Source organism: Mesoplodon mirus, assembly GCF_964341445.2.
Source record: "Mesoplodon mirus genome assembly, chromosome: 2".
In the NCBI taxonomy this organism is placed as follows: Eukaryota; Metazoa; Chordata; class Mammalia; order Artiodactyla; family Ziphiidae; genus Mesoplodon; species Mesoplodon mirus.
The window spans coordinates 192,932,570-192,960,407 of NC_138977.1; the positions used below are offsets into that span (position 1 = coordinate 192,932,570).

General features: G+C 39.0%; 1 protein-coding gene across 3 annotated transcripts; it reads left to right on the forward strand.

Annotated features, from left to right (window-relative positions):
- FAS (Fas cell surface death receptor) lies at positions 1–27,501 on the forward strand. Of its 3 annotated transcripts, none has more exons than XM_082644036.1 (9): positions 1–356; positions 13,115–13,277; positions 19,381–19,518; positions 20,568–20,676; positions 22,420–22,478; positions 22,623–22,709; positions 23,919–23,980; positions 25,041–25,065; positions 25,803–27,501. In XM_082644036.1, the coding sequence occupies exons 1-9, from the start codon at positions 327–329 to the stop codon at positions 26,132–26,134; spliced, it is 1,005 nt and encodes a 334-aa protein (XP_082500162.1). In that variant the 5' UTR covers positions 1–326; the 3' UTR covers positions 26,135–27,501. The 3 variants fall into 3 exon arrangements, with proteins under 3 accessions (XP_082500162.1, XP_082500163.1, XP_082500164.1); XM_082644037.1 differs by having other exon boundaries at positions 22,638–22,709; XM_082644038.1 differs by lacking the exon at positions 1–356 and adding an exon at positions 609–828.
- The last annotated feature ends 337 nt before the right edge of the window (positions 27,502–27,838 follow it).

Below are 27,838 nucleotides of genomic sequence, written 5' to 3' on the forward strand. Positions count from 1 at the left end.
TCCCCCACCCAGGCGTTCCCCAGCAAAGCTTCCTCCTCCAACCTCGGCTCCCCACCCCGCCCCCGGGCCCGGGGACCTTTCTTTAAGTCTTTTCGGGTCTCTCAGAAGAGACACGCAGGTGCTTGGAGACGCTACTGGAGAAGGAGAAAAGCGCTACCGGAGTAACTGTGCGTGAGCGCCCCGGGGCGGGTCCCGGCGGGAACACTCTCCCAGGCTGGCTGGAGCGCGGGGAGGAGCCCGGCGGGGCTGTCACTTCCCACGGGGTGTGTGACCCGCTCCGGTGCCAGTTGAAGAGGCTTCTTCACTTTGGCGATTGCTCCACAGCCATGTCCAAGATCTGGGTTCTCTGGCCACTGGTGAGTCTTCTCCTGCCCGGGCGGGGGCCTCTCCCAGCTCGGCCACTGGGCGGGCGCGGTGCGGGCGGGCGCCGGACTAGCTCCTCCGGGGGAGGCAGGGGGATGCGCGCGTGGGCGGCGGGCTTGTCAGGCCTCTGACAGAGAGGCTGGCTCACCAGGGCTGCCAGGACTTTCCCCGAGGGCGGGATCTCAGGAAACCAGGGAACTCGTTTTTCTTGGGGCTGGATATAGAGCGGTAAGCCCGCGGGGCAGGCGGAACAGCTCCGGGTGCTCCCCGGGGAAGCTGTCCGCGGCCCAGAGAGGGGTGGGCGCGGGGGGCGGGCCGGGGCCTGCGGGGTTTGAGGGTCGCTGGAGGGGCCGGAGACAGGAGGGGATCTTCTGGACAAGTCCTTACAAGTCACGCCGAAGCACCGCTTCTGTGCTGGTGGATGTGCGCGCCGCGGGGCGGTGAGAACCTGCACTCCCTGAACTGGTAATACAAGTTTCCCGGCAGTTCCCAACTTTAGGGAATAAATCAGCCCCGAGGCGGTGGTTAAACCTGAGGCTTTGGACTGAACCGTTTCTTTCTTGAAAAAGTTATCTTGGGCTGAATGCGCCTTAAGAGACTTGTTTACCTTCTTATCACTTCACAGAAAAAGAAACTGTTTTGTTTCCCTTCCGGTAATCCCTCTCCTTAAGACCGTGAGTCATTATCTCAGGTTTGGTTTTTTTTTTTTTTTTAATTTTCTTCTCTCCATTTTCTTTCTTGTTATCTTTCGTTGCTTGCTGAACTCCGGGGCGGTAGGGAACCTGGGCCTCACTGCTCAGGCGGTGGTACCCGCTGCCACCGCGCACGCGCTGAGGAGCCTGTACTTGGCCTAGAAGCCTAAGCAGCGGCCACCTCGTTTGGAGAGTCCCTACCTCAGCAATGCCAGCTTGGTGATGGCTGCTCGAAGACACTTGGCCTCCAGAGGTTCATGTGAGTTCCGAATTCTCTGAAAGCCAACGGTTTCTTATTTTGTTGGACCCCATCAAAGTGCCAGGCACTGTGATCAGAATGTCTGCGAATGGGATCTCAGTTCATTAGCAGCTGCGCAGTAAGGAAGATGTCCTCATCTCCATTTTACAGATGGCGAAATGGGGTTCAGAAAGCTTAAGTAATCAGACCATGGCGAAATGGGGTTCAGAAAGCTTAAGTAATCAGACCGAGTCCAAACAGTAAGCGGCAGGGCTGGGATTTAACTTAGATCCAGTTCCAAAGCCCGGGTGGTTCGTTGATTGCACCTGATGTCCAGATGACACCAAGAGTTGAAAGGAAAAAAAGCATGGATGTCTGGAACAATCTTATGATTGGAAAAAAAAAAAATTCTCCCTGATCCTTTCAGAAATAATGTACAATATTTGGGCTCCTTTAGAAATTTTCTTCGAGAAAATTTAGGATTCAAAATTGAGAAACCATTTATACAACCTCAGATCACACTCTTCTCTTCCTTATCATTAACCACTGCCTTATTGCAGTGTTAGTTGCTTTGACAATCTCTTAGCTCTTGGAACAACAATACTAATAAGTGTAGCAAAGTTATCAAAGCCCAGAGTTATGCTTAACTTTTATACTATAGCATCTTTACCAGAGGTGCATGTTTAATGCACCAAGGAAACTGCTTTTCTGAAAGAATGCACACACATTCATACACACACATATGTGCATATATATATACACACACATTTATTTATATATACATGTTATAATATCTATAATATATATTAAACATAATTTGCTTATTACTGTTATAAATGATATATGGCCTAAGAAATTAACATTTATCAAATAAAATTTATCAATACAGATGTGTAAAAAGAAAAAATCTGACATAACCCTATCACCTAGATAATCATTGTTTGCATTTTGTAGCATATCCTCTATTTTTCTTTTCTAATATGACTCTTAAATTTAGTTACACAGAATGCTGCCCTGCACCTATCACTGGCACAATACACCTCTATTCTTAAAGAAGTTTCCACACCATTATGTCACCTTGTGTGTCTCCAGAAAATGCTTGCTTTTATGACTTCGCACTTAGTAGGGCTTTATTTACCAGTGTGCAAATAAATTAAATGGGGGCGCGAGTGCTAATTACATGGAACACAGAAGCAAATTTGGTTTAATCATGTCAGTGGACTGGAAGTGGATGGGAGGGAACGGCCATATTTTCTCTTTTCCTCTTTCTTCCTCTAGTCCTCTTGTCCCTAGCGCAATCTATGGTCAGCAAATATCCCATCCTTTACCTCTTTGCTTCTCTTCCCTTCTTTCTTCCCTCTTGGAGTTAGTTTTCTGTCCCCTAGTTTCTGGGTGTCATTTCCATGGGACCTACAATAAGTAAGTTTGAAAGCCGCAAACAATTCACAAGTGTCTAAAGGATACAGAAAAAGAGGCAAACTTACTTTAGAAATCTGTGTGAGAAATAACTGTGAGGACTGCTGCTGCTTCTTTTAATAGCACATAGTCCTGATAGGTTTTGTCCTGTACTGTTTAGGTCTATGGTTAGGCAGTTACTAGAATAGCCATTTTCCCCTCCTTTATTTCTTAGAGCACTTCTCAAAATTATGGTTGAGGACAAGGAGAGGGCAGCTGAAAAAGAAGTCGGTGTATTTATAAGTAATCATACAGAAGAGTTTCAGGGACAAAATAAAGGACAGTTGTTTAGTTTATAATTTAATAATTTTTCTTTAACCAGCCTAAGAAACATGAAATAGGTTGCAATGTGTTTCTGTTTATTGTTGTTTTTAACAGATTTTCCTTAAATCATAAAAAACTTGAAAATTCTTATGAATAAAATAAATTATGAAATGTAATTTAAAACATTAACAACCAGGATGGAAAACCAGAAATTTATAAAAGATGGCCAGATTGGAAAGGAAAAATGAAATTGATATATGGAAATCTTTGGGTCCTTCACAACTAGCTACAATTGGGTGAATGAAAAATCTTCTATTGTCTGTCTCCATAATACAATTACCACCCTTAGTGGCAAAATTAGAGTTTAATTTAGAAAAAGCAATTTTTATTCTTGCATTGAGTTTATAGAAGGAAAAAGGTGAAAGACAAAGAGGACTCAGGATTTGGATGTTGCCTCTAAGTAAGTTTCTTTGGGACACTAAACAAGTAATTTACTTCTAAATAGTTCTTAATAGTGGAAATGTCAGTATTTCAAAGGAATCTCCCTGAAGGCTACTAGCACTATACCACAACTGCCAAGGTCAGAGTAATCATTTTCTAAGAGATGATCAAAAACCTGAATAAGGAAATCCCCCACTTGAAAACCCCTAGTGAGTTAGGTGCCTTTTGGTGAATTATCTTAGGTTCCAAAAGTCCCTTAAATGAGCACATGCTTTGTAATAGGTACTAAAGACTTATTGACTTATGATGAAAAATAATAAGTAATAATGTAAAGATAATAAATATATAGCTTATTACCAAAAAATTATTTGTAGGACCATTGTAAGTACCTTAATGGATAGTATTGTATTCTTTTTGCTATGTGTGTGTATCTATTCACAAAAGTGGGAAAACAGCATTTAACTACCTAATAAGTCCTTTCATTTTCTGGAAGACCCTTGCTTTGAAATGAAAGAAATAAAATGAATAAATAAATAAACAAAATGAAATAAAATAACGTATCTTTAGCTTTTTATGTAGTTGGACTCCTAACACCAATTAAGTATCTTCCATTCAGTCTTAAACAGGAACAAATAATTCAAAAGTACTTGCCTACTTTCATAATATTTTCTTTGAAGTGAGACTATGAGTTGTAAGGCCCAAATTAGAAAGTTGATGATTGTAAGATTGTTAACTTCACCTTCCTCAGAAGGAAATGGCTAGTTCTCCTCTTTGATCACAGCTCCCTTTCTGATCTGGAATGAGCTTTTGTGCAACCAAGCCATCTCCATCTTTGGGCAGTTAGAAACAGCAGCCATTGCTCTATTGGACACCTGGCCCAAGATCCACTAAGTGGGGGATGATAGACTGGCTCAAGATCCACTAAGTGCAGGATGATAGTGACTTTCGTATGAAATTGTACATTTTGAGTAAGGCCAATCTTGTAAGTTAGCAAATCTGACTACAAATTCAATCGGCAGATGTACTCAGCCCAGCAAGGCAAACAAGCCTACCATAGGTAGGTTTTGTTAAGCTGTGAACTGGGATAAACTTGGAAAATTAGAATAAACTTTGCTTCGGAGTCATTAACGTCAGGCTGTCCTACAGTCCAGTGATGCAGCATTATGGATTTAGTCACCTCTGTGTTCTGGGAGGCCATAAAAATGTACGATGTGAGAAACATCAACACTTTTGATTTCTGAGGTCAGAGATCTTAGAAAAAAGAGAGGGGAGACAGAGAGAGAAAATGAACTCAGAACATATGGTGTAAGGCTCTTGCCCCTTGCTGAGGATTGAGGTATGGTTTTTAGCCATCCTCACAAAAGGATCCTTGTTCCTAATGGACTGTTTTTTCACATGGATGTCTGTATGGATTTAGGCCTGATTTCAAAAATTGGGCTTACACTGCCCCGGACTATGTTTTGTCTACCCTGCACAGTATTGACACATACAGTATGTATGTATGCAGATATGTATTTTTAATATTAGCTGCCACCACTTAAATGTTGGAAGATTTTGGTTTCTCTTGAAAAATGGAAGATCTGGACCCACATGCCACCTGACCCCCACTCCCCTGGATCAAATGGCTGCCCCTTTGATCCATGTGCACCTCTCCATTTGACCAGCCCCTCCTACACTTTGTTGTCTGTTCCACCTGGATGCTTTACTCCTGTGATAGCCCTGTGACCCCTCTGGGCATTTAAGAACTCTAGGGTTCTAGTTTAGGACTTTGTAGCCCTCCCATCACCCATTTCCTCCACCAAAGATGACTTCTTTTCTTTTCGGGCTTATTTTTAGAAGGGTCATTATTTCTCCATGAAAAGTCAAATTCTGATTTGCAAGTGCAGAGCACAGATGCTGTTACTCTATAACACTCATCTTCTCACATGTAAATGTAGTTGCCTGCTAACCTCAAATTGTGCTTCCTCCAGTTGGTCTTCAGCTGGGAGGAGCATCAAAATAACCACCAGGGTTATTAAATATTAAGTAACAAGGTGGAACATAATCATAAATAGACCCCATTCTCAGAGATCCAGATTCTTTAGGTCTGTGTTGGGACCTAAGCATTTTTAAATTTTTAATCCATCACTACATGATTCTAATGTCTTTCAGGGTTTTGAAAACGATTTTTCTAACTCTAGCACTAAACTCGAAATCTAGTCCCAGATGGAATTCTCTGGGTTTCCTCATTTTGTTTTATTTATGGCTTGATTCAGTCAGGGGTCTAACCAGTCACGTACTCCCACTGCCTCAACTATCTCTCTCCTGGTCTTCCCAAGAAACTAGCCTTAAGAAAGGATGAAAACATTACTGGAATAAGATTACCTTGTGTAATTTTATTTACACATTTTGAAAAAAGTAAGAACGAATGGAATCTTCACTTATCTCTTTAATAGAAAATTTTCTTTTATTTGTTTTTATTTCAGTTTTTCAATAATGCACCTACTACAAAATGTCATTACTATTTCCTTACCCTTTACACAAATATATTAGAGATGCATTATACAATTGGAAACGGTGAACTATTAATGGTCTTTTTAGAATTCCTTTTTCCTAAAGTATTGATAAGTAATGAAAAGTCTAAAAAGCGAATGACCAGAACTAGCCTGTTGTTCCAGTTGTGTCCTGGACAGTAGGGGACAGTGAGATTTCAACCCCCTAGTGGGGCCTGTAAGACTGGGAAGAAGTTCAGGTTCCTATGGGCCCCTGATGATTCCGGTTCTAAGACTATTTGCAATCTCTTGTCTATTTAGTTCAGTGATAGTTCAAGATGGGAAATCCTAGTGCTCAGCTATGAGGAATTCCCAAGTGTGTCTGCACCACTGACCTCCCTCAAATCCAGAATCTGAGGGAATTAAGAGATGGTGGTTTGGGCCTGTATTCATTTCCTGTGGCTGCCGTAACACAGCACCAGACTGGGTGGCTTAAACAACAGAAATTTATTTTCTCTCAGCTCTGGAGGCTAGAAGGAGCCTAGACCCTGAGGTAATGATCTCTTCCTCACCTCTCTCCTTGGCTTGTCAATGGCCTTCTCCCTGTGTCTTCATGTCATCTTCCCCTTGTCTGTGCCTGTGTCCAAGTTTCTTCTTATAGGGACACCAGTCATATTGGATTAAGGTGCACCCAAGGACCTAATTTTAACAATTTCCTCTTTAAAGACCCTATCTCCAAACATGGTGACATTCTGGGGTACTTGGGGTTAGGACTTCACCATAGGAATATGGATGTGAGGGAGATACAATTCAGCCCATAGGAGTCTGAATCTCTTGAGCTAGCTGTGTGACATGGACCAGTCACCCCACCACCAGTTTGGGGCATAGCTTCTCCTATAAGATGAAGGGCTTGGGTTGGGTCATCTCTAAAACTCTTCACCATGATTACTGGAGAGCCTGTAGTCAGCTTGAGTATTTATAATCAGTCTGAAGTGTGTGTTCAGTATTGAAAAATCTCACTGTTCCAGAGATGTCTACTTATTGCCATTTGAAGGGCTGCCATTTTTCACCACCAGACACCTTTTTTTTTTTGCCTCTGCTTTTTAAAATTCTTTTCCTGTTTGCTTTGAACTTCACTAAGAACAGAAAAAAAAAAAAAAAAAGGTGATTTTTTTAAACTTCCGTTTCAAACCCTAGCTCATATCTTAGGGCCAATTGCCACACTGCTCCTTTGAAGTAATGCTAATGGGATTCTCAGTTTCTTCCAGTAGTTTGTTTAATTCAGTCACTGCAATGTTATTCTATTTGTATTTGCCATATTAAATCTTGGGTGTTTATGATTCCTGGGAAAGTGTGGAGGGCTTGTCAAAGTGAAGTGATATACCTCAAGGGTTGTCATCAGTTTCTGGGTCTGGCCATTCCTGCTCCATTCCTGCTTTGTTTCTTCTATGTAGTAACCAGGTTGGCTATGAAAAGTGATTCATCACTGATGCAGATAATTAATAAAAACCCAACTGTTCTCTCAGTTTCTCATCATCTGATACAAGGGACAAACTCTCACGTCACCCTGTTTCTGAGAGTTTCAAATGGAGCAAATGCAAAGATCGGAGGATAGGAAGACTTCTGATTCCTATTTGTGCATTGCAGATCCCCACCCCTGCAAGGGACTCACAGTGGGTATGATGGCACCCAGGTTGGAGGAAGGGTAACCTAAACTCCCCTTCTTTTCAAGCTGCACACCAGGGCTGGGAAGTTTCACCTTCCCTGCCAGCCAGAACCCCAACCTGGACAGTCCTGCTACAGTTTTCCCAGACTAGAGGTCAGGGGACTGACTCCTGGTTTCCAGGAAGTTCCTGCCAGACTCCCTCCATCTTCAGCGTGCATTTGCTTTGAGGTTCATTGTATAATTAACACACAGGGCCAGAGGTGTCAAGTCCTCCCTTAGCCAGTCTTTTTTTTTTTTTTTTTTTTTGCGGTATGTGGGCCTCTCACTGTTGTGGCCTCTCCCGTTGCGGAGCACAGGCTCCGGACGCACAGGCTCAGCGGCCATGGCTCTCAGGCCCAGCCGCTCCGCGGCATGTGGGATCTTCCCGAACCGGGGCACGAACCCGTGTCCCCTGCATCGGCAGGCGGACTCTCAACCACTGCGCCACCAGGGAAGCCCCCTTAGCCAGTCTTAACTGTGGGTTATTGGACAAGTCATTTCATATACTCTGTGCTCAGCTTCCTCCGCTATAAAATAAGACCGTAATAATTCCTCATGTGTAGATTTATTGTGATGCCCACGAGGTGATGTATGTGAATGAACTTTGTAAAAAGCTAGGCAAATGTCTAGGGTTTGGTTTCCTGACAACATTTTCACGAACGATTCAGAAGGAGAGAGAGAAGCAAATTTTCTGATTTGCAGAAAATATTAAAATCCTGTAGATAATGAAAGACGCAAGGAGATCGATTTTAAAAATCTATATTGAAGCTGAGCAGGTGCTCATATGGTCCCTTTCTGCTTTGACGTTCCAGAATTCTATGAGATTGAAGCATCTATGGTTATGATTGGCTGTATGATCCCACTGTGGCTTCAGTGGTCAACATGTTAACTACCAGTGTGATTCAGGAGACATTTACCTTTATCTCTCTTAATAGTTAGCTGCTAATAATGCTTTTGCTGAGGTCCTCAGGTATGTCCCCACTTGGGCTAAGCCAAGTTCCTCTGGGTGTGACCTGCCTGGAAAGCCCTTCCCAGCTAGTCATCCACTTGCAACAAGTCACTGCCCAAATGTCTTCTTATCCCGTGGCCTTCCCAGACCACTCTTCCTAAAACATCACTAGCTCACCCTTCAAACTCTCCATGCCCCCAAGCTTGCTTTATTCCTTTAAATAGGACTTATTCCTCCTTGACATATTGCTTATTTCTTTGTTTCTTTATCATTTCCCCCCACATGATGCTTAATATTATGTGTCGACATGACTGGACCATGGCACCCAGATATTTGCTCAAACATCATTCTGGATGTTTCTGCGATGATTTTGCTTGTTTGTTTTGGATGATTTGTACATTTAAATTGGTAAACTTTGAGTAAGTTAGATACCCTCTGTAAGTGAGTGGGCCTCATTCATTCAGTTGAATGCCTTAATAGAATGAAGACTGAGATTCCCTAAGGAAGAAGGAATTCTGCCAGACCGCCTTTGGACTTGAGCTGCAACTCCTCCCTGACTCCTCAGCATACTGGCCTACCCCATCAGCAGAATTTGGACTTGCCAAGCATTTACAGTTGTGTGAGCCAATTCCTTAAAGTAAATCAATCTCTCTCCACACGCACACACACACACACACACACACACGCATGCGTGCACACACACACACACACTATTGGTCCTGTTTCTCTCAAGAACCCTGACTAATACAGTACACTTTATTTACATATAAACTCTATGAGAGCTAAGTCTTTATCTGTTTACTGCTCTGTTCTTGGATGTCTGTCTGGCACATAGTAGGTACTCAACAAAGTATTTACTCATTTAAGTAATTGATTAATGTGTTAGCTAATATTATTCCCAGCGGAATATAAAATTGAGGTCTCTGACTTTTTAATCTTTGTCATGATGGAAATTTTAAATTAATTTTATTCCTTTTTTTCCCATTTGGTTATCATTTGCCTTAGTTTATCCACTTTTCACATCTTTGATTTAACTCATTTTCTGGCCTTTTCAACTTTTTTGAAAAAAATTTTTTGAGCATTCTGATCATTTAGTTCTTTGTGGGTTTCCTGCCTTGTTACAGTCAAAAACACACCAGTTTCTGCCTGGAAAGTTTAGGTTAAATCTTTGCATACTACAAACTTGAGCTAATGCAAAAACTTAAAAAAATACAAGCTGTGTGGAACACTGCTTACATAATATCTTGTAAGAGTTAGAACATGCTCTTTAGACCCATCTTTCTTTCTTTATCCTTGACATAATTCTTTGATGCTGAACTAAGTAGGAAATGTTTCCAGAAATTCAGCTCTGTGAAGCAGGTGTGATCAAATATGAGATGAGTTTGGTGCTGGTATCTGCTCCATGGCCAGTGATGTTTATGTCTTTCACTGTTCCACTCGAAGATTCACATTTCTCAAATTCTGAATGTATTTTGGACAGTGGATTTTGATTTCCAGTCAAAAACTTCAAAACTTCAACAAAATTAGAAAGTACATTTCTTTTAGACATCTCCAGAACGTTTAGTATATGCACAGTTTTTTTTAGAAATAACACTAAGGTAACAATTCATAAATGTTACATTACATAAATGTTAAGCACTCTCTGAGTGCTTGATCATTTAAACCAGGAATTGTGGACCTGCTTGTAATATTGTCACATGACTGCTGGATGGCATTAGCTTACCAAGGAAAGGATGGGACCTATAGCTGTAGGGGACACCCACACACACACCCACACACTATTGGGTATCAACTTTGAGCACCTTTGACTTGTCAATTTTGGCTACCCAATTTTGACTCAGATCTCTTTGAGTTTAAATCTGTGTCATTTTCTTCAGTTTCTGGTGAGAAACCAGAATTGAAAGAGAAGGAGAGCAAGTAATATCTCACTGTTAACTCCCTCTTCCCAGCAACAGAGGTGGCTGATAACAGAAAGGAATTGCTTCTACTCAGTTTGGTTGCTTAGATTCAGTTTTCCATTATCTCTTGCAAAAAGGACTTACTGATTTCTTCTAGCTACAGAGATTTTTACATTTGTTTGAGAATTTTCATGTGCTGGCAATGTCTGGAATGTTACATGGTTAGTATATTTAATTTCTGACTGTCAAATAGAAAAAAGTTTGTTATAGAATAAGGATCCTAAAAGGTGAATGACTTTCATTTGAAAGCCCTTCCCATCTTAGCAGTTAACCCTTTGGTGTGATTTCAATCACATTATTATTTCCTAAAGTGCCCAATTCAGTTACTATTCATTAGCTATTGATGCTCTGATCTAGAAGAGGGACTAATATTAACAGGATGACAGGATGACCTTCTGTAGAAAAGGTAAGAAGTGGGGAACTGTCATCTTGAAAAGAGAAATTGATACTAATAAATACTTTTTGTTCAAAGCTGCTTTAGAAGAAGATCATAGATTCAAATGTGTTTTAAAAAGTAAGAGCCATGCAAATACAACGTTAAAAAATCCCCCAGTGATTAATACATTACAAATAATATGCCCATGTGCAAATCTGCTTTTGGAAACTTAACATTCATTTTCGATTATAATCGATGTTACTTGTCTCTGTGTTCACAGAACCTGGCACATAGAAGGTGCTAGTGAAATGTCTGTTGGGTTGAAAAGGCAGTGGTTTGATAGTGAAGCCAGTATATTTAGGCATAATTCCTCTGATCTGTTTACCATTTCCAATTATTCTTTACATAGAATTGTTCATATAGAGAAAGTAAGCTGTATTTTATGGTGAGTTGGGTGTAGGGGAAAAAACACTGTAATAAGAGTGAGGAGGGCTTCCCTGGTGGTGCAGTGGTTGGGAGTCCGCCTGCCGATGCAGGGGACGCGGGTTCGTGCCCCGGTCCGGGAGGATCCCACATGCCGCGGAGCGGCTGGGTCCGTGAACCATGGCCGCTGGGCCTGCGCGTCCAGAGCCTGTGCTCCACAACGGGAGAGGCCACAGCAGTGAGAGGCCCGCGTACCGCAAAAAAAAAAAAAAAGAGGAGATTCAGACAAGTCCTAGCTCTCTACCTTTTGCTCATGAGTGACCCTGGATAAGTCAGGTATTTTCTTGATATTTTGGTGTGATATTCCCTCCTGGAGTCTGGATGTTAGAAATGTATTTTTAAATACATCAATACATCCATCCCAGGAGGAAAAAATGGCAACCGCATCTCCTTCATCCCTCCTTCCTTGGAGGTCCCATGGTATTTTGTGACTTAGAAGGGATGCAGGCTTTGGTGACAAAGGGGGAAGGGCTATATGGGAAGATGTGGGGACTCCTGTGGCAGTGATTTATATGCGAAGAATATTTAGTTCCCTTGACCCAGAAGATGCCATAAAGTAGAAGAAAAAAAGTATGCCATGAAAACTATGAAAAATGACCTTGAGGAAAAAATCCTCAAGTAGTTTAAAATTTTTTGATGCTTAGCAATGAATTTACATATTCCACATAAGATGAAAAATTATTTGTATTTGTGTTTAGAGAGACAATAAATGTTTAGAAAACCTGAGAAAGGAATCAAACAGACATTACCCCCAAATGTTTCCATACATTTTAGAGGCTCATTTTTCTAAGGAACGCAAGCCTAACTAAGATAAATTTGACACAATGTCACTTGGACCTATGGCTTTTGTCTCCAGAAAAAAAGGAACAAATAATAAATTAAAGATTTGTTCTCTATTAAGAGAAGTTCATTTTTCCTGAATAAAAGTGAAGAAAATCCTGTTGGATTTATTGTATGGTTAGATAACCAGGAAGGAGTTCATCAAAACTGTAGATTCTATTGCTATATATAAAAAAGGAAGAAACAGAACATGCTGTAAGCTAAGTACCAGGTTTGGGAGAAATTATCACTTTTTATCCTCACAATAACCCTTCAAGACAGAAAGTACTGTTGTCACTTACAGATCAGGAAACTGAGGATCAGTGAGGCCCTTTAACTTACCCAAAGTCAGTGTTGGCAGCAGAGCTGGGATTCAAACCACAGTTGTTTTGAAATTTCATGTTTTTTCCTACTCTGCTATGTTGTCCCTCACTGGAACTTTATAATAATAATAATACTGCTTACCAGGCACCTATTTATTATGTGCGAGGAATTGTGCTAAGAACTTGAAGTGCATTATTTTATTTAATCATCACAGCAAACCTATGAAGGAGAGATTATTTCCACCTTATAGATAACAAAACAGAGACTTGGAGAATTTAAGTGACTTTTCCCTCAATCACAGGGCTGATAAGTGGGAGCCGTGACTTTGGAGCCCAGAGCTGTGGCTCCTACCATCCGTGATGCTGTTTCTCGGGTAGTTTGGAGAACCCGAGGTCTGGACTGTCATGCAATTGATCTGCTCCTTTTATGGAGATGAGTCAGTGGAAGGATGGAACCCATGTTGATGTTGCCTGTGCATGGCAAATAAAATACAGCCATTTGGGGCGGCTTACACCTATTTACCAAGTTGCTTAGTTCAGAAGTCAGTAAAATTCTCTTCATGTTTTCCTTTTACAGATATTTACCTCCATTGCTGGACCATTGTCTAAAGGTGATAATGCCCATGTGGCTGATAGCAACTCGGAGATGCTGAAATTGAGTAAGAATATTACTAAAAGGGAGAGCTGCAATGAAGGCCTGCATCGTGAGCACGAATTTTGTTGTCAGCCGTGTCCTCCTGGTATGTTATACAAAAAAAAATCTAACGATCAGAATGAAAATCAGGGTGAGCAGTAGCATATCATAATAATGAAGAGAGTGTTTTTACAGCGTTTAGTTCTCCTGCATTATGGCCTGACTGGGAAGGAAAAAAAATATGACATGATTTTCCGAAGACCAGCTTATGTCATCTTTATCACACTGGTTTGATGTGAGAATAAGTAAATATAATTTATAAATGACATGTACCTCAGAAATGAGAGGATTTATTTATTTAGCTCCATTTTTCAATAGCAAAAGCAGACTAATTTTTGGATATTAAAACTTAGCACATCAGACTGGTTAGAATATATCATAATAATTGTGGAGCTCTGAAAGCAAGGGACTTCTATCCTTAAGAGATGTCACAACACTTCCCTTCGATCAGAAAGTCTCTGAGAAAGCTGTTTGTCCTAGCACTGCAGCCTGCAAAATTTGCATTTTACAACCGAATAACTAGATAATCTAGAAAGCAACGGACAAAAACCAACCATTTTTTAACATCAGTATTTTTGAAATGAAAACCAATTTCAGATTGGAAATCCTTCAAAGAGTAGCAAATTGGAAACCAAGCAAAATGCAGTTGGGCAGAATTTTTTTTTCAACATGGAGTAGAGCTGACTACTATTTTATACAGATCTGGATCTCCCAGTTGCATTGTGAAGGAAAACAGGAAGATAAAGGAAAACAACACATGGGCATATGCGATAGATTAATAGAACCATAAAGGATGGTGGTAAGTTTCATGTTTGGCTTTCCAGGCCTCCAGCACTCTAGTTGCTAAACAGGCACGGGCCCTGTTTATAAAAAGATTCTAACAGTCCTTCTTGGCCTTCTCTCCAGGTTTTTATAACCCTTATGGAAAATCTCTCATAATCTAACCCATTTATATTTAAGCGTATTCACATTTACTCTTCTCCAAATGAGAATGAAGAATGACTTTCTGGCTTTTTTGTAACTTGCTAAACACCATCTATTTTTCCTGTGAATTGAGACCTTTACTCATATTTTTAAAACCTAAAATGGAAATTAAAATGAAGATAATAAGCTTTGAATATCAAATTGTTAAGGACTTTGTTTGCTTTTTGTTTGTTTGTTTTGCTTTGTTTTATTTTCATTTTAGAAGTGGTGAGTTTGCTGTGAGATAACTCTCATATGTCATTCTTGGAATGTAGATTGTTTAAAAACCTTTTAAGAAGGAAATTTGGATATGTGGATCAAAAATTTGAAAATACACTGATACAGTAATAGGTTTATAGAAAAATGTCTTAAGAAAATAGTCAAAAATAAAAGAAAATATTTTATGCATGACATTTCACTATGATACCCAATGATGTAAGTTTTGGTAAATTTTGGAGTATTCAAAGACTGGAATATTATGTATCAATCAAAGTCATGTTTTCTGATATATTTCTGATATAAGCCTCAATGTATATAAATTCCCTTAAGAGATTTCTAACTGATCTGCTGGCTGGATTAACTAATTCTCTCTGCTCCATCTCTAAAAGATCCTGGATGGTGTCCAATATATACTAAACACTCTTTCCACTTCTATTCCTTTTTTTTTTTAAATTTTAAGCTTATCAATATTCAGATTGCTTCCAAATTTGTTTATGCTCGTTGGTGTTGTGATATTAATATGTAATTTAATTAAATATTACATAAACCAATATATGAATACACAGAAAAAACAGATTTTATTTCTATGAAAATTATTTTGAATGCTTTGGAGAATTTCAGTAAAGTCGGGTTACTAAAAAAAATGTTAATGAATTAGGTGGAGGCAAAATACATGGAAAAATCACAAAAATGTTAAAGCCTTTCATACAGATTATTGGTGTCTTTAAGTTTTCTTTCCATCAAAGAGAAAGGAAGAAAGAAAAGAAAGAAGGAGGAGAAAAGAAAGAAAGAAAGGGAGAAAGGAAATCAGGGACTTCCCTGGTAGTCCAGTGGTTAAGAATCTGCCTTCCAATGCAGGGGACTCGGGTTCGATCCCTGGTCAGGGAATTAAGATCCCACGTGCCATGGGGCAACTAAGCCCACATGCCACAACTACTGAGCCCACGCACCTCAACTAGAGCGCCCATGTGCTGCAAACTACAGAGCCTGTGCACTGCAACGAAGATCCCATGTGCTGCAACTAAGACCCAACGCAGCCAAAAATAAATAGATAAATAAAATAAAGATGAAGTCAGATTTTGCCCCCCCAAAAAGAAAAAGGAAATCATAGGCAATGCATTTTGGATGTGACTTAAGTGAGAAAGACTGTGGAATTCTAATAACTTGTTTCTACATCACAAGAGTGGCAAATAATTATATAGTTATATTTTATAAATTGAAATATTGACAGTATTTTTTTCAATGATCCCTTATGTGAACTGACATTTTTAATCAAAAAGTCCTCATCACATCACCATATCCAATAAGAAGGATTCTATGGTACACTGCATACATTATATATATATATATATATATATATATATATGCACACACATACACATATATATGTACACACACACATATACTCACATGTATATATGTGTGTATTTATGTGCATAGGAATGCACCAAAATGAAAACAGTATCTCAGAGTGGTTGATGTATAGGTGCTTTTTACACTTGCCTAAATTTTCCAAATTTTCTACAATGAGCATATGTACTATTATACTCAGGAACAAATATATTTTAAAATATTATTTTCAAGAAAACAACTACTTTTTAAATATTTTGATAAATTTAGGTTGTATACATTGGAGGAAAGAAAGAACTTGTGATATTGTATCCCTGTCATGCTGTAGGCATTGTGCCAGGCACATTCTGCAAGGTAATTCATTAAAGAGGCCAGTTCATTTAGAAAGCAGTATAATTCCACTGACAAGCAATTAAAGTTGTACTTTGGCTTGGTTTTCTTAAACATACTGCTGCAATGGTATAGAACCCTTATGCACTGTATTTAAATTTGGTTCTGAGTTTCCACAATGTATTTTTTTTCTATTGACCTATCATTGCCTTTGTTTACTAAAATATTGTATATGTTTAAATTTCATAATTTGTTTATGTAGTATTTTGTTTTATCAAAAAGAATGCTATGAAATCATTAAGAACGTCATGTTCCTAGGAGAGACAGCATACATTATTTTTGCTGTTCATGCACATACGGCAGATGAAACTTTAGACTTAAACTGCACACCAGCTCTGGGAAACATCCTGGAAGGTATTACTGGACACTTCTGCTAACATCCCATTGGCTGGGACTTAGTCACATGACCATGCAAAGGAGGCTGGGAGATGTAGTCTTGACTCAGGGCAGCCATGTACCCTGGTAAATATCCTATTCCTATGGGAGAAGGGAAAATGGATATTGGGTGACAATCAGGGATCTCTGCCACATTGACTAATTCTTTTCAAAGTCCTAAATTAGGGAAAACGTAAAGACATTGTAATGTGTTAAACTGTGTACTAATCATTTGCAGTTAAGTTTTTAGCATCCAGAGTGGGCATACCAAGTAAATAATTCCTCCATAGAGTGATCCCAGGAAGGCAAATGGGGAAGCTTTGACTTCAGAGAGAGAGTTATGGGACAGTGTTAAAAAGGAAAAGGCAAAGCAAGTGAAGAACCATGTCCCAGGGCACACATTCTCCAGTGCAGCCGACAAGCCACGGAGACTGTGAGATGAAGGCAGAGAAACAGGACAGAGCCCCTGACCTCAGGGAGCTTCCAGTCTTGGAATGTAAACTCCTACACTTTACCAGCTGTGGTAACACTTCAAAAGTTTTGTCTTAGTTTGTAACATGGTAGCTGAAATCTTTACCAAGCAGATATTGAATAATGTTTAATAGCTCAAGTTCTGGCATCAGACCCTGTGTTCAAATCCTCCATCTGACATTTAGAGGATGACCAACATATTTTGGTTTGCCTGAGATGTCCCCAATTTTAGCACTGAAAGTCCCACATCCTGGGCAAACAGGGATGGTTGGTCCTCCTAGCTATTAACAAGCTCCTTTGGCAAGTTACTTGACTTCTTTGAGTCTGGTTCTTTAACTGTAAAATGGACATAATAATAGTTCTGACCTTTTATGATTATTGTGAACATTAAATGGAAATGTGTTAATAGTGCTTAGCAGAGTCCTTGGCTTAATGAGTATTAATATTATCATTTATTATTACCATTATAAGAATTGTTATGGATCTGATGGGTGCACGTACATTTTACTTGCATTCTTCTGGATGGAAACTACATGCTGTACTGGAATAGGTGAAACTGAGTATTTGTGTTGGTTTTATAACATATTTCTCATGAATGGCAAGGAGCTACTGTTACTGAGGAATTTTCTTTTCCAATTTAATATAGATCTCCAATGTTCCTTCTTTCACCTTCTCTGTATACTAATCTTTTTTGTTGTTGTTCTACTAATCTTTTTTTGTTGTTGTCGTGGGATCTAAAATGAGAATATTTTCTGAACAGTCATGTAAGGTAATTGTCTGAAATGTTACAATAAATTTTCTTTTAAAAGGCAAAAAAAAAAGAATGCCATGAGGTTATTAAGAAAGTCATGTACCTGGGGAAAGAGCATAAATTATTTTTGCTGTACATGCGAGGGGGGCAGATTAGATTTTGCCTATTCTTTTTAATTAGTTATAACATAATAATTACAGTCACTAGTCAGGCTTTTCTCTTAGATTTCCCTTTATATTTTCTATCTCTTTCATCTTCATTCTCTATTTCCTTGCCCTAAACTAGCTTTCCCCACAGCACTTATCACCACTTGCCATCTTGTATTTATTTGTGCATTGCCTGCTTCTACCTTGACAATGTGAAGGCTTTTGAGACCAGGCTTTGTCTTATTTCCTGCAGTATCTCCAGCTCCTAGAAAGTGCCTGGCACACAATAGGTATTTAATAAACACTTATTAAATAAATGAATTTTCCAGAAAGCATTGTTGTATAATGCTTACTAATAGAAATCCAATGACTCATTTTATTTTTAAAGTAAATAAAAGTAAATGCGAATATGATTTAAACTTTTGTGTATTAAGATAGCAAACCTGGTAATAAATTTTGTTGTAAATACGTTCATGCCTGCACATCATAACGTATTCCGTCCCTTAACGGCAAAGGAATAGAAAGAAAGGGGAGTGAAAAGGGAACTGTGAGCACTTACTAGGCAGGTCCTGTGGAGTAATGTTAGCCATGCAAGAGAAGTATGATTATCTACATCATATGCACGAAGAAATTAGGCTTAGAGAGATTAAGCACTTATTTTTGTTTGTTTTCTTTTGTTTTATTTGGCTGTGTCGGGTCCTAGTTGAGGCATGTGGGATCTTTTGTTGCAGTGCACTGACTTCTCTCTAGTTGTGGCACATGGGCTCAGTAGTTGCAGCACAAGGGCTCTGTAGTTGCGGCATGCAGGCTCTCTAGTTGTAGTGCTCAGGCTCAGTAGTTGTGTCATGCAAGCTTAGTTGCCCTACTGCATGTGAGATCTTAGTTTCCTGACCAGGGATCGAACCTGCATCCCCTGCATTGGAAGGTGGATTCTCACCCACTGGACCACCAGGGAAGTCCCAGATTAAGCACTTTGTTAAAGATATTGTTGCTATTAAATATTTGACCAAAGTCTTCAGAACTTCAAATGTTCTCTTCCTTAAACAATACTGTCCTTGTCAGGATTTGTGGACTTTGGAAAGTAAAATAAGTCAGAGAAAGGAGAATTAATTAGGTAACCTCAGTGGCCAGTGGCAGTCATCTCTACCATGAATTTATACTTAGCAACCTTCTTTTCTCCTCCCGCCAAAGTTGGTAAAGGCGTCTCTTCTAGTGCTGTTTTGGTCATTCTAACCTCTGTTTTATATGCTCCTGTTTTCAATCATCCTATTTCTGTAGGCATATTCCTTAGTGACTCTTTTAGCTTTTGTCATGGGAGAAATTCTGTCCTCTTGCCACAATTTTTACAACTTTCTCCCCTACTATATTTATATTTCATTAGCTTAGCCCCTCCACTCCTGTTTTATTATCATCCCTGCAGACCTCCCTTGCTGTTGCATAACTACCTTGTGTTTAAACACTTGCTCCGTTTTTTTCTTGGGCAGGCAAACGGAAAAAAGATGATTGCAAAATTGATGGAGGTGAACCAGAATGTGTGCTCTGTGCAGAGGGGGAGGAGTACACAGACAAGAACCATCATTCTTATAAATGCAGAAGATGTAGAGTTTGTGATGGAGAACATGGTAAGTGTCTTAAAAAACAATCGAAAGGGACCAATCATGGTACTGCATGTAGCACCATGTATAATACAGTCTGAAATTGGGACTTATTCTGGCCCTATGTCAGCATACGGGAGGGACAGGATGGGCCTGGCTGGGGTGAAGCAGGACCAGGTACTGAGTGACATTTATGAGTCAAGTCTAGGCAATTCTCCCAGATGTAGGAGAATGACTAAATGTAAACATGGTGAGCAGGGTCCATCAGCTCCAATCAAAATTGCGGGGACTTTTTTTTTTCTTGCTTTGATTTATGCTTGTATAATGGCTTTTGTTCTTAGCCAGAAAGAGCTCAGATGCCTGCAGATACAAGGACAGAGGAACCCAAGAGGTGGGTGGGTTGCTCCCCCTTCTTTGGGGATCTGGTTTGTCCTGATAATTCCAACTGGGGACCTGAATTTTCATGGATATCCCAATCTATCTTGAGGGTTCAGATTAAAATAAAACGGAAGTATTCCCAGTTTTGTTAGACATCAAGAACTCTCTGGATGTAAAGCTTTTCTCATCCCTATTTAGGCTCTAAAGCAGTGTTTCTCAACCCTGGCTGTACATTAGAATCAAACAGGAAGCTCTGAAAAATGCCAACATCTAGGTCCCGTTTCAGAGCAATAAAATAAGAATCTCTAAGCAAGGGTTTTGGCATTGGTCTGATTGAGTAGGTCTGGGGCAGGGCCTGACATTCTGCATTTCTAACAAGCCTCCGGGTGATGCTGATGTTGCTGGTCTATAAGCCATACTTTGAGGAGCCAGGCTCTAGATGAGAAAAAGGGAGCCATTTAAGTACAGGTGGGGTTGTCTAGGTTGCTGGATTGTCTGTCTACTTAAAACTCTGCTAAATGATTTCAACCTGGGGTTGCCCATTTGGCATTTAAATGCTAGTTGTGTTACAAAAGGTGTGATGGTGTGACTGCTAACAAGCGCTGGATCTCAATAATCCATGCAGCTCCTGCCCATCCTTTTCATCATCCATTTATAACTAGCTGCTCTAATTAATAGTCTGCAAATTGGTTTTCTAGGCCTAGAAGTGGAAAAAAACTGTACCCGGACCCAGAATACCAAGTGCAGATGTAAACCAAACTTCTTTTGTAACGTATCTCTGTGCGAACACTGTAACCCTTGTACCACGTAAGTTTTAGTCTTTCTCTGGTTAAAACACTAGGTATATCTTGAGAGAGAATGATTTCCTAAAGGGAAGCCTCCAAGCAACTAGATAACCATTTCTTCACCCAAACATCCTATGAACGTTCAAAATAAACGTTCAAAAACGTTTATTGAACACCTCCTACATGCTTGATACTGTGCTGGCTGCTCAAGCCAACGATGTGAGCAGACACGGGCCAGGCTTTGAGGGTCTAAGGCTAGAGGCAGAGAGTGTCAAGAAAAGCAGTGGTTATTGTGTTCACACAACGTGGCAAGAAGAGACTTGTACTCAGGGTGTTGAATTATATAGGAAAAGCTTTCAACTCTGCCTGGGGAGATGGGAAAAGATATGACACATGGCTTGAGTCTTGAAGGAAAGAAAGAGCCTTACCAGGTGTACATGGATGGAAAGGACATTTCAGGCAGGGGAACAGCGGCTGCAAAGAGATAAAAGGAAGCTCTGGAGAACAGACGACCTGGCTGGAGTGTAGGAAAGACTGAGAAGGAGCCAGGGTCAGATCATGAAAGACCTGTCTTTCATGCTAAAAGAGCTTGGTTTTGACCCAAAGATAGAACACCTGATTATAGATTTCACTTGTCTTCTGATTAATTGGATGATTTTGAGCAAATCACTTAACCTCTCTGAGCTTCGGTTTCCTCATTCATAAGATGCAGATAATATTCATTTTGTCTTATCAAACTAATTTCTGTGAAGATCAGACTGGGTAATATGTGTTGTAAAAACAGCTTTCGCTTTGTAAGATGTTGTTTTGTATAAATATAAATATTTAGGATTATATTCATGTGCCTTTCATTAAACTTGTAATTCACCTTGGGAAATTTTTAGGAGTTCACTTAGTAGACTTGAAAAGCAGGGACACAATGCCTTATGTCTCTTACTTACTAGAAAATGTTAAATTATGTGCAGTTAACCTAGACTCTCCTTTCTAGCCTAAGTGTCTGAGAGTACGGTCATGGTGACAGTATAAGTGGGGATTGGGAGGGGAACTAATGTAGTAAAATAATGATAATAATAATAATTCTAAATACTTCATAATCTTGATTTAATTTTCTTTTCACAGTAACCCTTTGAGGCAAGTAATATTATCTCCTTGTTATTGATGAGAAAACAGGCTCATGGTGGTTAAGTGACTTGCCCAAGCTCACCTAGTTAAGTAACAGGCAGAGCCAGGTTATAATTCAGACAATTTGTCAGTGTTTGGCTGTCTGAAGAAAATCCCACAGGAACCTCTTGAGTGTTGTGATCACCACTTGATGCTAAAATGGGTAACCTTTAAGGACCACCTAGGTAGACTCCCTAAGCAGCAGCCTGGACAGTGGCTATTGTTTGGCCATTTTATTGTTCTATGGGACTGTTTGGAAATTGCTTTTGGCAATTTATGATTTTAAGAGCACAGTTTATGACCAAATTAAACTTTATTTTTGTGTCTATTTCATCCTTTTTCTTATATGTTGATGTTTTAATACCTTCTTTTACCTCAAGGCATTTTAAACCATAGTCATTCTTTAGGATATTTTTCATCTAAACAACCAAATTATGTTATGAATTTGCACCAGTGTAGATGCTAATTTAGAAATATTTGAGGGAATATGTTTGCCAAAAATGCAAAAATGAATAAAATGGCCCTGGATTTATAGTGTGTCATTGAAAATGATCAAGGAATCAGTCCACCAGGCTTTTTGAATTCCCTCTGTATTTTTTTCTAGGTGTGAACATGGAATCATTGAGAAATGCACACCAACCAGCAACACCAAATGCAGAGAAGGTAATTATTTCTTTTTATGATTATATTCTCCTTTCTTCCAGCCCCACTGTAAAATATGAAGAAAAGCCAATCCCAAACTTTTGATTCTTTGAGAGTACTTTGTTTTAGTCTTAAAAATTGCTTACTTTCATTTACCATGTCCAGTGTTCCAATCTACAGGATCCAGATCTAACTTACACAGTTTATGGGCCCTCCTGATCCTCATTCCAATATCTGCACTAATATACAGGGGTAAGTTCTTACTTTGTTCAAACTGTAGATTGAAGTAACTTGGGAAGTAGTTGTTCACAAGAATTCCCTCCTGTCTCCTACCTACCAGGAGAAAGAAAGCTCCTACCAGGTAGGCAGCTCTGGTATGATGTAAAATTCCTGCTTCTAAATGCACCCCTGAGAGCTGGTAAGAACAGATGATGTTATCTCTCAGCTACTGTTTTTGAGCAACCATTCTGGGGCACTGATTGGGTGTTCCCATCCTCCCCATGAACAAGGGTATTTGTATTTAGGCAGTAGCTGAGTTGGCCAAGAATTGGAAGTAGTCCTTCACTCTACATTGAGATCATCCCATGCACAAAGAGAATTCAAGGAGCGAAGGCATTGCAGGGGACACTTGATAAATTCACCCCTGTCTGTGCCTCCTTTCCCTTGTCCAGACTCCATGCTTTTTGATGATTTCTCCACCTTAACATACTGTGGCAATACCTTTTATGCGAGGGTTACTTAGTAAAGTCAGCACATAAACCAAAATTGGCTATACTTATAATTACTCTAGAAAAATCCCTTTAGATCATTCATACAACACATAGTAGTGCCAACTTTCAATAACTCTGAAACATCCAATTTTTCTTTTTCTGTTGGAACAAATCACTGTTTCTCCAGGTCAGCTGAAGATAAAGAGATTGCCTTGCCGTTAGAGATTGTTTAACTAAAAATATAAACTCAATGTTTAAACACTTAAATTGTGCTTGGAGACTTCTAGATTTCTTTCTTCCACCTCATGCTGACTTCAAGGCATACACTTATTGAGCATATATATTTGAGTTATTTGTGAGTGTGTGTACTTGAGTTTTGGGGCATTAAATGCCACTTCATGGCAAACTGATGTTGACTTTCCATAGCCTATGGCTTCTGTGCCCAGCTTCAAGCCAGTGAGAGGGAGTGGTGATGGCCATACAATAAGTCAAAAGCCAGCTTCAGGCTAGGCCAGTGTGTGGTAACTGGATGGCTCCATTAAGGTGTGGCATACCTCTAGACCATTTGACTCGGTGGGATGGAATTTTCAAAATCAGGATGAATCTGCCTCTTATGGTGCTCGGTTGCTTTAAATTTCAATGAATAAGTTTCTCCTTTCTTCTCACACTTCTCTTAATATGAGAGTATATTCTCACATGCTTCCCACAAGGCTGAGACCTGAGTCTGATAGAAATTTCTTGGATCTTTCAGAGGTGAAAAGACGGCGCAGGAATAGAAAGAATGGTCACCAGAAATCTATAGCCTCAAATACTGTAAGTGTTGAAACATGCATCAGCTTTCTTAAAAAAATAGAGAAGGTAGTCATTCAGCTTTTTACTTTTACTTTTTTAAAAACAAACATTTATGATGCCTGTGTGTGCATGGGTTAGAGGGGCATCAAAAATGAATTAAGATATGGTGCCCAGTTGATAAGAAGCTTCTATACAAATAACAAGAATTAATTCTTAGTAATAAATTCTCACTTACACAAAGGGAGTTGAGAAAAGGATGTGGCCAAGCTTCCATGTTCCATGTTGGTATTATCCTGAAGATAAATACAGAAAGACATCCTTTACCAGAGTAGGGATTCAGTATCCAAGTCCAGACACAGAGATAACACTTAAAGCCATTGTAAAGGTACAACTCAGCTCTTTCCAGACACTTGTTACCTTATCTGTCACCATATCTTTTTACAACATGGAATCAAAGCATTTCAAATAGCAAAAGAGGGGGTTCCCTGGTAGCCTAGTGGCTTTCACTGCCATGGCCTGGGTTCAATCCCTGGTCGGGGAACTGAGATCCCACAAGCCACGCACAGAGCAGCCAAAAAAAAAAAAACCACACACACATATAGCAAAAGATACACTGGGGAGAGTAACCAGTTCACTTGATGAATAACGATTTTCTCATTTGGGGCCAGTGGGGCTTAGGGTTCTTTAAATCAATATGGTACAAAATCATTTCAACTTAAACTATGTTGTCGTGTCAAAAATTAGAATAGTTACAGTAAAGAAAATTTTAGAATGATTATGGTTATTATGTTTATTTTCATGAGTCTATATAAAGAATAATCTCAGCACATTCCACAAATTACTTAGGTTCCTTTCCTCCGTTAAAAAAAAAAAAAAAAAAAAAAAAGCCAATATTCCTTAGTTTCTGGTTAGGCTGGAAACTTTCAGAATAAAAATTTGAATGGTGAAAGAATCCTCCTTAGTCACTTAGTCTAAATTTATACATTTAGAGTATTTTATTACATTTAGAGTATTCTATTACATTTAGAATATTCTAAATATATTTTATCTTTCTCCTTCCCTCCATTTTTTTTCTTCCCAGGAATTGATGCCAGTGAATTTCACAGGTAAAACTTTTATCATTTTATTTCATCGAGATGGCTTCCTTAGGAGTCACAGGCTAATTTTAGAGTTAAATAATTTTGTGAATTTCAGTAACATATAGTGGGGTCTTGCCGTTTCTTGAGGTTCCAGTTCTTCCTGCTCACCAAAAAGGGTTTATTAAGCAGTTTGTTTAAATGTATAACCAATACTCAGGTAACATAAGATGCTGTATTCTGAAGGCTTAATTTTCCTTCACAAGCAGTTAGGTGTAGTATAGAACTCCTGCTTACATTGACTCAGAGGCTAATCTGAATTGTAGACTCAGTTATTATTGGTGTATCCTAGTTCCATAACAACATTCATGATTCTATTCTGTTCTGTTCTTCGACCTGTGAGTCAGTGATAAGATGGTCATATAAACTCTTGGCCAGCCTTTTAGATGTGTGGGTCATTGATCATCAAATCCATAGGGACATTAGAGGTGATCTTTTCCAGCCCTCTTACTTTACAGATGAGAAAAGAAGGCACAGAGATGTTATGTATCTTGCCCAGGTAATAGAGCAAATTCCTGGGGACACAGGAGGAGTTGGGATTAGAACTCAAGGTTGTTTCTGTTTTTGTTTTTCCCTGACTGGCTCTTTAGATCTCTAGAACTTATCCATATTCTTAAGTACTGTAAGAGGAGAAATAAACATGGTTTTCAGAAGTGGGAATTTTGTTTAGAAAAACAAATTTTCAGAAACTATTCTCTATTTTTCAGACATTGACTTGGGAAAACATATCATTAGTATTGCTGAACAAATGAAAATAACTGAAGTTAAAGAATTTGTTCGGAAGAATGGTATGGAGGAAACTAAAATAGATGAGATCAAGCACGACAATCCCCAAGATACAGCTGAACAGAAAGTCCAACTGCTCCGTAATTGGTATCAAAGTCATGGGAAGAAAGATGCATATTGCACTTTGATTAAAAGTCTCAGAAAAGCCAAACTTCATGCTCTTGCAGAGAAAATTCAAGATATAGTCCAGAAGGACATTACTAGTGAACATGAAAATGCAAACTTGCAAAATGAAAATGAAAGCTTGGCTTAAAGTGAAAAACAACTAACAGTTCTGAGAATATACTAAAGAAAGATTAATGTTCAAATAAGCTCTGGGCAACTGCAAGCTATAAATATTGCTTGGCTTTTTTTTTTTTTTTTACTGGGTGTGTTTTCTTTTTTCATTTATTAGATTTGTAGAGCTAATATATTTACAGGCTTTGAGCATCTTATGATTCTGCCTTCAAGGATGTTTAAAATCTAGCTGGGAAGACAGACACAGTTAAGAGTAAATACAGGGGCATGTTAAGTGCTCAAAAAAGAACGTATGCAAAGGACAAAAGATTTCAGATCATGTTCAAGTATCTAACATATGATTCTGTAAGTATGAATGTAATTAACATATGTAAATACAAATGCCTATCCGCAGGCTGACCTCATTCCATAAATCAGTAGATGTGATCTTTTGTTGTCATGTCACAATCAACTGCCTCTAAATTACCTCCCCAGCTCCACTGATAATTCTAGAGATTTACCATATTTGTAAATTTTATTTACAGCTTTGAGAGGAGCATACTCAGGGAAAGCTTGCACATACATCTGAATGTAGAATTTAATAAAGTTCTACCTCAAAGGTATTTGCACAGATTATTGGCATTTCATGGTGAAATATTTCAATTTTGAATTCATATAGAAAATGCAGACACAGTTATAATGCTTGGCTATTTTTATTTGTTTGTCACTTTGGATCAAAATAATCCACTTCTTTCTCAGGTGTCAAAACATTTTGATCAGGAAAGAATTACTAGATCATTGGCACCTCTCCATTTCCTCCTTCATGTGCGTCTTGGTGGTCTGTGCACCCCCGACTTGGAAGGACTGCCTAAGCAACACTTAACTGATTCATGCAAAGCTGGGACTGCCCTTGGAAATACCTAGCTTAGTTTGGAGAGACTAACTGGTCTTACGGAAGGTAGCTTTGTGGCATAGCATGAACCCATGTCTACCACCAAAGCTGATAAGGTAGATTCTTATTTTGCTCCATCCACCACAAAATGTTTAGTAACTCCCCATGTGTTCTCTGTTGATGCAAAGGCAGCTTATACATAGCAAAAGTGAAATCATACCAGGTTTCAGGAATCGCTCTTGTTATTTCCTGTAGCTTCTTAGACAAACAAGCCCCTTTCCCCACTACCGCTTCCTTACTTTAACATTTAAACACTTTTGAAAGTTTATACTAAATGTGAATGTTAATAAATACTATTAATATTTATATAGCTGTAAGCTGAAGACAGTTATAAGCTGAAACAGATACTCAGGACTACCTAAAGAGCTTCCATTGATGGAAGATGTTTTCCTCTTATGTTTGGAAATAGAAAATATAGGCAAAACTATTTAATTAAAATCATGTTTTTGGTATCTCTGGTTATCTCTTTTTTTTTGGTGGGGCCTTGCTTTTTGTTTTTGTTTTCTTTTTTCTATCAATTGCTAAATGTAACCTGTTTATAAATCTTTCATCCTTCCTTTGGTCTCTTAGGAGGTATTTCCTTTTTAAAGCCCTTTAGTAGTTAAATAGTTTCCTCCATAGGCTGTTACTCTCAAAAATACCCTTCTCCTAAACACATAATTAGTTATGTGAGGATTTACTGTAACAGGATTATATATCAGGCACTGAACGTGTGGTTAAGAAAGTAAATATTTCAAAGGGTTGGTTTTACTGGTAAGAAAGCTAAATGGGGATTTTGAAATAACCCTT